Here is a 13691-nt window from a genome sequence, read left to right as displayed (position 1 = left end):
AACCTACCGGGGAACTGAAACCCATCAAAGAGGAGGCATTTGAGAGGCAAAGCCCTGGCCTATTTCCTGACAGGTACAATTACTTACGCCTCCAAATAAAGAAGCAACTTTTGATTCTTACTTCAAGCACCACTCATTGGAAAATAGGACCACAGCAACCACTTTCTTTTGTTTGTTTGTTTTGAACTCTAATTATATAATCATTTCTTTCTTTTGATTTATGCCTGTGGATAAAAAACATATCCAACACTATAGGGTAGGCATTAGTCATTTGATTAATGTAACGAATACAGTCCATTGTGTAGAAAATGTTACAACAAAAAAGGAATTCTTGAATGCCTACCCAACCAGACTCATGTGGGATTCAAAATGGTTTTAGACTGACAGGCAAAAACAGGATTTCATTTTCTACATGTGAAACCACTCTCTGGAAGTGAAAAATGCAAAAGTTTATCCTAGCACAAGTTGCAGAATTATAATTTACATTATAATTACATTATAAATAAAATGAACCAAGTCATATAAATGTGTGTATGAACATGAAGAAATACAATTATCAACAGTTATATCAATAACATAGGAATAGATCAATGGAAGTATGTTTGTGTGTGTGTGTGTGTGTGTGTTTGTGTGTATGTGTGTGTGTGTGTGTGTGTGTGTGTGTGTGTGTAGGAGGTAGTTTTTATAACATTTCTCTATGCCAATTATACTTGTACATATAAGCATGTATTTCTGTGATAAGACAAGAAAATTGAGAAAAGCATTTAAAAAAGTAGTTACACTTGCAAAAGCTACAAGTTCCTATAATTCAAAAGCAAGTCATTGAGCTCATGTCATATACAGTATCATCCAATGGCATTTATATCAGAATTTGCTATTATTACAAATTAGGTTCCATTTGCTTTTAAATCTAGTACTTGAAGTATTGCAGCCATTATTCAAACTAAATTACAAAAATATTACATGTTTCTAATATCTAAATCAAGATTAAACTGAAAAAAAAACCAAGACATTTCAAAATTCCTAATACAATCTTAAGTAAAAATAGGGATAAAATAAAGCTGAAAGATGGGAAATATTTAATTTCTGTTCTATTTCATTTTTCCCTAGCAAGTATCATACCCTAGACAGGAGATTGAGGCTTTCATGGCCCCTTTTCTTCACCCTTCCCTGATTCACCCACCTGCCATATGGCTTTTCCCTCCCTTCCCCTGAAGCAGCAGCAGCTGTCCTCCTGACCCTTGATTCTGAGTGAGGCCGTGGGATTTGCTTTGATCATGGGATGCTAGCCAGTGACACATGAAGAGGCTCAGAACAGACTTGTGTTTTTCTGTTTCCTTTGTTTCTGTGCCACCATTGTGAGCACTGGCTGGGCTCCTTTGCTGCCTGATGAGATTGGAGCCAGTCATCCCAGATGGGAAATTCTAGCTCAGCCTTCAGTCAGCTTCCCCAGACAGATGAGCTTGAGGCCAGAACGTCTGCCGAGCCATGAATGTGAGCTCAGTACAGTGTATCTGCCACTAAGGTCTGAGTTTGTTTCACAGCATCATTATGGCAGCTGCTTATCGTTTCTAACTCTCATTTGTCAGTTAAATTTCTATTTGGAATAGCTCTGGTAAAGTAGATGCTAATGGATCCAACCTGTTTCTAGAGTTTATGTGCTCTTTTTAAAATAGCTCTGAGATGTAATTTACCTACCATGTAGTTCACCTATTTAAAGGGCCCAATTCAGTGGGTGTTAGTATATTCACAGATCTGTATACTCCTCTGCAACATTCAATTTCAGAGCATTTTCATTACTCTAAAAAGAAAATCATTCTCCCTTTAGCTGTTCATCCTCCAATCCCTCCTGCTGTTCCCCTGTCCCCACACTCATCCCCCCAACCCGAGGAAACCACTAATCTACTTTTGGCCTCTATAGATTTACCTTTTCTGGGCATTTCATATCAATGTAATTATATAATATATGGTACTTTATGTCTGGCCACTTTCACTTAGCAGGTTGTCATGTATCCCCCCTTTGGAGTATGACTCGATACTTCATTAGTTCTCTTCTCCCCCAGTCAACATTTTAGTAACTAAAATGTATCTAAATGAAGATTTGTAAATCTATTAAAGCTGCAACTTTTGTATCTATGAGGCTATGTGTTCTTTCTTATTACTGGAATAAAATATACATAACATAAAATGTACCATTTTAACCATTTTTAGGTGTATAATTCAATGGCATTACATTCACAGTGCTGTGCAACCCTCACCACTAAAAGTTTCTAGAACTTTTTCATCTTTTCCAACTGAAACTCTGTACTCATTAAACACTAATTCTTCATTCTCCCCAACTCCCCCAGCCCCTGATAACGACTGTTCTATTTTCTGTCTCTATACATTTGTCTATCCTAGGTCCTTCATTTAAATGGGTTCATATAATATTTTATTTGTCTTTTGTGACTTTATCTTATGTCACTGAGCATAATGTTTTCAAGGTTGATCATGTTATAATATGTGCCAGAATTTTCTTTCTTTTTAAGGCCCAATAGTATTCTATTACAGACCACATTTTGTTTATCCATTTACATGTTGATGGCCATTTGGATTGTTTTTACCTTTTGGCTACTGTGAATAATGCTGCTATGAGCGTTCATGAACAAGTATTGTATGGACATGTTTTCATTTCTTTTGTATATGTACCTCGCAGTGTAACCGCTAGGTGTTATGGTAGCTCCATGTTTGAGTATGTGAGGAGCCCCCAGACATTGTTCCAAAGCGGCTGCACCATTTTACATTACCACGAGCAGTTTTTAAGGGCTCCACATCCTCACCAATATTTATTATCATGTCTTTCTTTATTATAGCCACCCTGGTGGGTGTGATCTCTTTGTGGTGAGTTTCAGTATTCATAAATTCTGCACAATTTAGGGGAATGTTTTATTGTCAAAGTAAGTTTCAAATGCAAATTTAACAAAACTGATAATGTTTCTCCACCAGTGCTATAGCAGCATGAATTTCATTTATAAGCACCATTTCCATTATAGGACTTTAAGCCCTTGAACCCAAAAGAGGAAGATAAAATTAATATAAATATAACTTATATAATTCACTGGCATGACATTCACAGTGCAACCCTCACCACTAAAAGTTCCTAGAACTTTTATATAGGTTAATATCCAAGTGTTAACCTAAAAGGGGAAAATAACAGAATTTTCATACTTCCTATCTCTCTGAAGAATAAACTGGTTCTCCTTGACAACAGCATACAAGATATGGTCTGTATTCCATATCTGCGAACAACTCAGTGCCTCCCAAGAGATTTCACATTGAGATGAAAGCCAATTCTACTCTCAACCAAATTTAGAAAGTATGTGTGATACCTGGAATGGGGTGCTTATGATGATATTATTACTTCTCTCATGCTGCAATGTTTTTTTCACATTTTCTTAACTTGTTTGAGGAGGATAGTACTTAAAGGTGTTTAAGTATATACTTATGAAAAAGAAGCAGCTTTTCACCATTAAGCCTAACAATTGCAGCAGCTAAACTCATAAAATTTTTAATTCCCTTTCAGTTTCTATTCAGACTGGTACAGTAGATAGACTGAAATTTTCTTTTTATACTAAATGCTCCAGTTAGTAAATGAGATTTCTCAATCAAAATGTACTTATTTATTTTTTTAATTTCTATATTGTAGAGGTATAATTTATATTCTGAATGTGTAAAATTATATTTAGAAACTTTGCCCCTTCATGTATGACTCTTAAAATTCTTATGTTGTGATGGGTTAGTTTTAAATTTAAACAAACAAACAAAAAGAAACCTTTTAGGATATGCTCAACTCTGCCACACTCCTTCTAGCTCCAAAGAAGTGAAGAAAAATTCAGTTATCTTTTATGCTTTTTATTGTTAGAAATTTTGTTCAAAAGTTACAAATACATCTTGATAATTCTTTTAAAGAATAAAAGCAATTTTTGTGCTGGAAACTCATGTAGTTGATTCCATGGATTTATCTGTCTTTGTGTTGTGGTCAGAGGAAGTCCCAGCATGTCTCTTCTCTCCTTGGGGGTGTGCCTAAGCTGTTGACAATGGAGGACATGTGCAGGGACCCTATTGGAGACTGTGGGGTTTGAGCTGGGTGAAATACTGGCTGGCCCCCTGGCTCTGAGCTCCATTTTAATTTTAAGCTTCTCTGATTCCATCCAGGCCAGAGTGTCAGCAAAAGTGTGTATAATTATCTATGTGTAACGTGAAGTGTTTCCCTAACTACTTTCAGAAATACCACACAGTATTGTTTTTTATACTTCAAGTTCTCTGCTGTGGTTTATTCTAAGATGGCTTAGATATCATGTGTTAGTACCACAAGCTCCTACAGGGTTAAAGCAGGTTGAATTTTTAAGAGATATGAGGATGACTATTTTTTAGCTTAGATTTATGTAATCGGGTGCATAATTCTTTGGTTGTTAAAACCCCAGCTTCTCAGGACTAATTACAGGGCACACAGCTCACCAGACAGAACGAGCAAAGATGTGTGCAGTGTGTGTTCTCGTATATCACACATGACATCTCTTTTCCTGGAGTCTGTCTCTGCATAATTGTTCTTCAGGATTTGTTGCTTTGGGGTTTATGGGGAAAATACTCCTAATGGAAATACTGTTATGTTGTATTCAGCATTCCAACTTTCAGCAGATTTAATGATAAATCTGTTTCCATTAGGAGAGTCAAGTTAAAATGCATTCCAAGATTTAAATAAGACATGCAGTAATTAGAATTTATAGGGAGAAAACTGCTGAATGAAGAAGGGAATATAATGGAGTCATGTTTTGGTCTGTGGAGAGCCTTGAGAAGGGACATCACTTGGGTTGGGCAAGTCAGTCCACCTCCCATCAGGGACAGACTGGATCCAGGCATATAGGGAGGACAGCGACATGGGTCAGGAAATGCTTGGGTTCAGCTTCCCTTAGAATAGAGTTGACCCTTGAACAAGCCAGTCTTTGGGTGTGTGCCAGGGCCCCAAGCAGCTCTGTGGCTGACAGCACTCATGGAGTGCTCAGCAGGCTGCACCCTCTGCGGATGTTTCAAACCTGTGACTTCATAATGGTGCCATGACTGGTTCTGATCCCCATTTTTTTCAACAAGGAAACCGAGGAGCACAGCCACTATGTCTCCTCCTAAAGGAGCCATGTGGGCAACCTGAACAAGGCCCTGACCTGGGCACTGCTCCGCATAGTCTCTTCCACTTTCCTCACTTGGGGCTCCCCTTGTCTGGGAGGCCACGCAGGTGTTGGCCTGCAGGCCCGTGCTCCTTGTCAAGCATGCAGGGGTGGGGACACACAGTCCCAATTCTTCTGGGCTGGTCTCATCCCTGACTTGTAACTCCATTTTTAATGCCTGCTGAAGTAATTCACCAGCACTTTCCTTTTTTATTTTATTGGCATCAGTTATTGAGGTGTCTGCTAATCCATTTTAAATGGATTTCCTGTGAACAATTTAAAACAGAGTTTACACAGGTGACAACTATTCTGTTACAGAGACACTGAGGCCCTATAAAGAGGGGTTTTCAGAGCTCAGCTGATCTGCCTTCCCAGCCTGGCTTGCTGTGTGACTCTCGAGGTATCTGATAAACTCTCTGAGGTTCAGTCTATCTATGCTATGAGTATAGCAATAACATCTATGTTAAATAAGCATAGCAATATTTGCTCCAAAGGAATGCTATAACCATTTATTTAGAATACACACACACACACACACACACACACACACACTGCCTGGTATATCGGTTGTTTTAAAACAATATATTAGGCTCTAATAGAAATCACTTATTTATATTTGCTTTAAAAAATTTAGAAATATTCAGGTCCAGGGACCCAAGGCAGGCACCGGAGGTGTCTGGTGAGTGAATGAAAGTCACTCCAATGCCTGTGGCTTTTTACAAGGTTCTCAGAGCATCTTCTGAGCAAGCTTTGCTGTCAGCGTTTCCCACTGCAGACTGCTGGGGTGGGTGGGAGTGTTCCCCATTCCTGGGGCCCTGAGTGAGAGTGGAGAAAGTTGTAAAGCTGGGATCAGGCGCTACATATTTTGGTCAAATTCTCAGCCCCTCTAGTTGTTAACTACATGGCCTTGGCAAGCTATTTAAAGTTTTCATTCTTGTTTTTGGTTGCCTCCCCATCCCCCACCCCGGGAGTGGGGGGAATTAGGAATAATAAAAGCACCTTTTCTGCTTGTTCTCAGGAAAGTGGGGCCCTGCTAAAGGTTATAGTTCCTTTCATAGTATGATCACTTTAGAAGGTGCAAAAATGCCTTCAGCCTGTTACCAAGTCTCAGCTCATTTGTCACTGTTTGGTCACAGTTTTAGGAGAGTATTGACCCCCGAGATGCCTTGCTCCTGACTCCTTGATTTACATTTGCTGGTAGCCTTTTCGGGAGGTTAAGGAGGCCACTAGGCTGGCAACTAAATACTTTCAATCACAGGTCTTGAAATCCTTTCTCTCTGTGGGCCACCTGGCTTCTATCTTCAGACTATGAAGCCTTTTTTTTTTTGAGATGTCTTTTCCTTTATATTCAATCATTTTTCAATATGTCCCTTTTGGGAATTCTTATTAAAGAACCTGACCGAATGCAATACACATACAGAAGATAGGAGTTGTTTCAAGTCTTCATTCATCAATTAAATCAATTCATGTACTTAGCATAATTTCACCTCTTCTGTGATAATATTTAGAATAATCCTTCTTCTCCCAGGATGCCAGTTTATGGTTTTATGTGTCTGCTGATCATAACTGTCAAGTATCTGAGTAGGAATATGCATAATAAAATGCCAACACTATAGCAGAAGCAGGGTGCATTTTTATGTTTTTTAAAACCAAATTTATATTTTTATTTCTACAGTTTCACTGAGATATAATTTGACATACAACACTAAGTTTAGGGTGTACAGTGTGATGATTTGACATGTATATATTGCAAAATGATAACCATAATAAGGTCCATTAAGGTGTTTTTAATATGATTCATTAAATGAATTTTTTTAAAAAGTCTTTTTTACGTTGGTTTTCAATACATATATTTTCTTCAAACCTGATTAGTTATTTCTGTCTTAATTTCTCCTTTTCAACTAAAATAAAACAAAAAACGACTAGCATCAATGCTAACGCTCAATACTAACGCTCGGCATCATCACAGTGGCCCCTCAGCCTGAAGTTACTAAACTCTCAGCTGTTGAGAATGGGAAACCTGCGGGTGAAGGAGCAAGCACCTCGCGTTTGCTGCCACCTTCCCAGATCTGCAGGAGCGTAGGTTTAAGGCGGCCGCGGTGTGAAGCGCTCTTCCGCCCACCACCGCCAGGGGCGCCTGGGCCACGCGGAGCTCGGCGTGGCGGGAGCTGAGCAGAGCGGAGCCGAACGGGCTGGGCGGGAGGGGTGGGTGTGGCCGCAGGTGGGGGCGCGTCCCGGCGGCTGCGCGGGATCGACGGGCAAGTAACCCTGAGCGCAGGAGAGCCGAGAAGAGGGCGCAGCAGGGCCAGCGCGGAGCAACTGCCCGACAGCTTTGATTTCGCGGTGCGGAGCTCCAGCAACTGTGAACATGAACCTTGTCGCGGGAGCCTTTCTCAGGATGCTCTTCCTTTTGTCTGCTCAGCCCTGGAGCACAGGAGTAGCAGGGAACCCTTGTGAGTACAGCACATCTTTTCAAACTTATTGACATTTGCAGATGGAGTCCTTAGCATGTTTCTGGAAATGAGGCATTTGGAAAACATCTCCAAGCCTCAGCGCTAAGACAGGATGATGTACAAGGATTTTCCTCTTGTCAAGTCTAAAATGCATGAAGCTGGGTTTGACCTTTTTTGTCTGAGCTGAATCCTAAGCTGTTGTCTTGAATATTCATTGAGGAAGCTCAAGTTCTAGTAAAACTAAAATTCACGTGAGATTATTGAGACGCGAAGAGAGACAGCGAGAGAGTAGCGTGAGATAATGAGACAGCAGGCCAGTGTAGTCATGTATTTGTGGTTCAAGTGCATGTTGTGGCATCGAGTCAAGCAAGGAAACCGCGGCCAGCCTTGCAGTCCTTCATCAGCACGGAGGTTGGCCCCTGGCGCTCTGCGGAATTCATGGGTGACCCAGAGCTCAGGAGGCGTGGGGGCTCCCCGCAGAGCCCACCCGGCCAGCCTGCAGAAAGACCCCTCCAACGGGAAAACAGCTGCCTTTCAGGTTTATTTACAACTGTACGTGCTTGTACGTTGTGACATGTGTTTCCTACTTGTTAGTTTGGTGAGGATCAATTCTGGACCAGCGCTCTGGGTCTCATCTAAAGATGCTAGCCAGATTGGTTCAGCCGACCTCAAGGCGTTTTAATCTGGAAATTCGAAAACGTTTTAAAAGAGTCAGATTGACAGCCCCATCACAAGGCTTTTTTTCCTTGAGGAATTCTGAGAAAGTCCCCTTTATCCTCCCTCCTCCCCCCCACCGCGCTCTCATCAAGAATTTTTTTAAATTATTTTTTATTGTGAAATACACATTTTTTAGAATTAGTTTCAGCTTTAAAAAAAAATCAGGTTGTGGGCTATAGGAAGAGCCAGTGTGCTTTTCAAGAAAGTGCTAGTAGGTTTCATCGGAAACTGACATTGCTGCTGCGCATCCAGATTTAGCTCTTGGGAGGCCAACTCTGCCATCACCAGGAAGTTTGCCACCAAATGGAAAGCATTACAAAGTTACCCACCCACATATTCATCCTTATATTCAGGGAGGTTGTGATGATTTTTGTACTGTCATCAATTAGTATATACTCATTTAATGCCAAATTATGTGAATCACTCCTAAAAATGAGCTTTAGTCTCCTTTATGCAAATGCTGCCCTGTATTTCAGATACAATTTGAATTTAGCTTTGTGCAACAACCTTCATGAATGATTTAAATTCGGTGTTTACATAAAATCTAATCCTTAGGTCCTGCTACAGAGCATTTGTCATTTTGCAAAGAAAATTAAAATGACTAGTACTAAATAATTTGCTCATAGAAATGAATTGTAGAATAATTTGACACACAACACTGAAGTACAATTAAAAAGTCACTGGAGGTCATTTTATTTAAAGCAAACATGGCTTCAGAAACCCTTCCCATAAAAGAAGCAGGATGCCCTGTTGCATTTCTTGTTTCCTTAGCTGTAATTACAGGATATTGGCAAGATCAGTTGTTTTGGTATTTCTTTGTATTTCTATTTGTATCGTATTCCCTAAAATCCTTGGAGATATCACTTTCTTTTACACTGAACATCCTTTTTAGGTCTCATGTGCTCTGAGGTGCTCCGTGTCTCAATATCCATGCAGATATCTGTGTCTAAATTGGATGCGTCAGTCTGCCTGGGTCTCTGGCTGACTCCTCAAATGCCAATGCTCATGTTCATTTTTCAGCCTCTTTTTATTTAGATGTATTTACTACTGGTATTCAACAGTCAGTAAATTAAAGTTCCCATGTAAATCTGCATTGCTAAGACCATTTTAGAGACTAAAGTTAGAATCCTTGATCACCATATATATGGCTATTGATAGTTCTTCAAGCATCAAATATATATTTAAACCACTTTGAAGTTTAAAAACTCATAATCTGTACAATTTGCATTTGATCATTTCTTAGTGATCTGATTTTGACAGTATCATTTGCAGCAGTAGAAATAATGGTGAATGAGTATCATTATGGTCTGGATTAGCCAATTTGCCTGATTAAGTTTTTCTTTAATTCCTGAATAATTGTAAATTGCTTGTTTGTATTGCATATATGTGTACAGGCAAGGTAGTTTAAACATTTATTTGAAATCTGTTATTCCTGAGTTAAGATAGGGGTCTCTCTAGTCCTGTCCCATTATTTGATAAATTCTACAGAAGAGTTTGCCATCAGGGTGGGATTTAGGCTATGAACAATAAATGGTGAACATTAGCATTTCTCAAGCTTTTTGGTGGCTAACCTTTTTTACTTAGAAATATTTAAATACTCAATCTTTTCAGACATGACTTTAACAAAAACGAAATATTCTTGAGTACTAATAAGAAATTAATGAGGACTGTATATAATTTTTTTAAAGAGCTTTATCTTTTTCCTAAATGGTCCCAATTGCAGTTTTACTCTATTTATAGCTGGTTTTCAGCAGTATGTCAGTCAGCCAGAGGGTCAACCTGGGTGAGGATTTATCATCAGACATCTTCTCAAGAAACCGGACTTTCTTGAAAAATCTGACATCTCAGAGGTTATACACATTTTGATCTGACATCTAAGAGATTATACTCATTTTGACATGAACTTTTTAAATCAATGGGAAATTTTAAGTCAGGAGGATTCTGCACAGGGGGAAATTGTTTCTAAATGGTCAAGATAATATGCTTTTTATTTTTTCTCTTTAGTCTCTGTGTTTTTGAAGATAAAACAAACTGAATGGACTGCATCCTCCAAAATATGACCTAGGACCTGATATTTTAGAAATGTGAACAGCTACCTGGTCTGCCTTCTAGATCTTTTTGTCTTCAGTCACGATGAACGTGTCATATGGAGTTGTCCTGAATGGAGCTCAGAGGAAAGTTTGAGTATAGATTCCAAGTTAGAGTCCTGTTTTCTAGAAGTTGTGTAGGCAGTTCTTTCCCTTCCCACAAAGAGGCACAAATGGGGGGAGGAAGGTGATAGCTCACTGCTTTAGAATTATCCTTGTGAATGTACTATTTCTTTATGAATTTCAAGACATTTTGGGAGGAAGAATAAATGTAATCAGAATAAGAAAATGTAAACACTTTGATAGCTTGTTTAATGCTGTCAGTCTGTCTCCTGGGTTGTTGTCACTGAGGAGTAACGTTCATCTCCCACCGCCTTAGGAACAACACAATTGGAAGTTAATTTACAGCTGAATTATTTTCCCCATATAAGTCAAGTACAAGCTATAGCTGATAGCACATGTCACCTCCACTCTCCCTTTCCACAGAAAAGGAAAAAGGACTGAAGTACCTGTTAGAAATTTCAGTGATTGATGGGGATTATTGGATATAAATTATGACATTTTAGATCCAGGGATTCAATTTAGTATGACCGAGTCGATCCCACCTCGTTAAATACCAGCACTTGTAGTTTTCTCTAAAAGTTTCTTTTTGTTTCTTTCCCTGTCATAAGTACCCTTCTCATTATAAGAAGAAAAAATATATGTCTGGCCCACTGCAGGTGGGGCATACTCTTTGAATCGCTCTTCTAAAAGTGAAAACTGGAACTTGTTTTTTTCCATGAGTGCCTCTCTTCTTCCCATTACATCCTGCATACATAGTGAGAGGTGTCTGCCCATGATTAGGGGTGCAGATCGAGCCTGTTTTTTTGGCCAACGTGGCTAACAAACCCATGACCTTCACGCAATACCTAGCACTTGACCTAAGCAATAAACATATTAACACCTCAATTTGAAGATTTGTGTCAGATCTGAACAAGTCAGATCATTGGAGCATTGACTTGTTTATGTGCCAAAGCATCACTCTATGTCATCTTTGGTGAAAGTGTGTTAGTATAATCCTGTAATAGAAATTATCCCACAATATTATCCCTTTAAAATATAAATAACATACATAGCATGATCTAATAGTGAGACATTTGCAGTGTATAAATGATAAACCAATAACATGATTATCCTCAGTTATTTGGTGTGAAAATATGAGTGCAGAATGGAGGAACTGAACATGATGTTATGATTGCTAACAAGTATAAAATTATGAGCATTTATTTCAGCAAATGTCTACCAGTGTGTTTGTCATATGTCCCTTCTCTAGGATTTTGATTTGCAGAAATCTTGTCATTTCAGTGGGCATGGATTCATTGTAATTATTTGCTAAGTTCTTTATTTCTAAATGAGTCCATTCAATCTCTGGTAATGTCATGAGTGTTAGAGGTTCAATATAGAGAAGTTTTCGCTTTGGCTGATATGGATTAAAGTCCTGCTGACGTTTTAACTGGTTCAGGCTATTCTTTGCCTCAGTAGCGTGTTTAATGTTTGCCTAGAGAGAATTTGATCTTCCAAGTTCATCAGTATGGTGATGAATCACCATCAGTGGGAGGTGAATCCATTTGTGGGTGTAGTGAAATGTTGGGGAAAAGGAGCCAGAATATAGGACTGAGTGGTTTTCATAGACACTGGAGCTGGGACTCTTTGGGAAAAGCCTTCAACAAGTTGGTAAACAGACCTTTGTTGATAGTAATTGAATATACTTCCCATAAATTGAAGACAGGATGTTTTTGAAGACTTTGAGAAAAGAAAAACATTTTCTCTCCAGAAAACTTACATAGTCATGTGACTATCAACAGAGTGACAGACAAGGGTAGGTGGAGCCAAGTTTTGTGGGGACTGAGGGTTATACAATTTTCGGAAACTAAGCAGAAACAACCAGAATGACCCTGACCCTGAAGACACATTACAAATGACCCTCCCAGGCCGGGAAAGTTGCTCTAAGGAGAGGACTGGAGCTTAAGAAAATTCACTTTTTTATTGGAGTTGATTTGGGAAAAAAAAACCCAAATCACTCGAAAGTTCTTAAACATATTCACTAACAGACAAATCTCAATTAGCTGAGTAAATTCTAAGTTAAATTTTCCCATTAAATCAATAAAAGGTTAAATATAAAAGTAGCTCAAATGTTTTGAAGTAGTAGGTCCAAGGTTTACCTGAAATTCCAGTTTTCTGAATAACAAAGATGAAATTAACCTTGGATCTTCTCTCCACTTGCATTTTAGAGCTTTTACATGCTTGGCTTCAACATCCAACGTTCCTCAGAGTGACTTCTCGTGTCCCCACGCCAACTGCCACCTGTGTCCCCCTATGGTGCTGATTGCTTTAGGTGTCTGTCGCTTTGTATTGAATAAGTTCTGAAAACTGAATCATTTATATCTGCTTATTTCTGAAAGGCATTAGACCAAATGTAATATGTTCCTTCAAAATATAAATACTTGTTTTTCCTAGTTTGAATCCTGTGGCTCAGAATTATGTGCTTTAAATGCCTTTTATCATGTATTAAGAAAATTACTGTGACTTGTGAATCCTGAAAGAAGACTGTCTGACAGTCTGACCTTTGACCTTATGCAGGAGCATTGTTTCATAAGCCCACAGGATTGTTTAATTATGTGGAGGAATGTACGCAAAAAGCAAGTCTGACTGGGTCGTTTACTACTTGATTAGAATTTAGACACTGAGTTGTTATAAGTTGTTATAAGTTAAATTGATGAGTTCTTTTTTTTTCAGGTACAAATGGTTTTATTGCACAATAGAACATGAATCAGTTTTTATGTAAATAGGTATCTTATTCTAACATCCTTTTGTAAATGCCTGTGAATTTCCAGTTTCTCAAAATGCCCTTTTACTGGATCATTCATTCATGAGTTTATAAGTCTTGGGTCTGTATTTGTTCTATATTGTAGGAGTTGTGTTTTCACTTTTTAAAATTTGTTTAATTTTTTTTATTTTTATGATTCAGTTACTTTTCCTTTTTTATTCTTTATTTTTTTATTGTGAAATACGCATTTAAAAAAATTAGTTTCAGCTGTACAACACAGTGCAATAGTTATACTTTTGACCTTCAAAGTGACAACCCCCCCAATCTGCCGCCCCACTCCCCCCCAATATCATATATATCTATTACAATTCCCTTGACTACACTCCTACAATATACTCCATGTCCCATGACTATATATATATATATA

General features: G+C 38.6%; 1 protein-coding gene across 1 annotated transcript in view; it reads left to right on the top strand.

The window, feature by feature from the left end:
- Positions 1-7491: 7491 nt before the first annotated feature.
- LOC109377454 (contactin-associated protein-like 4) overlaps positions 7492-13691 on the top strand; it is a 47943-nt gene continuing 41743 nt past the window's right edge. Inside the window, exon 1 of the mRNA XM_019633798.1 lies at positions 7492-7654. Coding sequence (XP_019489343.1) covers positions 7570-7654 — 85 coding nt within the window. The 5' untranslated portion in view covers positions 7492-7569. The remainder of the gene's footprint in view (positions 7655-13691) is intronic.

Source organism: Hipposideros armiger, unplaced genomic scaffold, assembly GCF_001890085.2.
Source record: "Hipposideros armiger isolate ML-2016 unplaced genomic scaffold, ASM189008v1 scaffold_1412, whole genome shotgun sequence".
NCBI classification, from domain to species: domain Eukaryota; kingdom Metazoa; phylum Chordata; class Mammalia; order Chiroptera; family Hipposideridae; genus Hipposideros; species Hipposideros armiger.
This window is presented reverse-complemented; position numbering and strand designations above follow the sequence as displayed.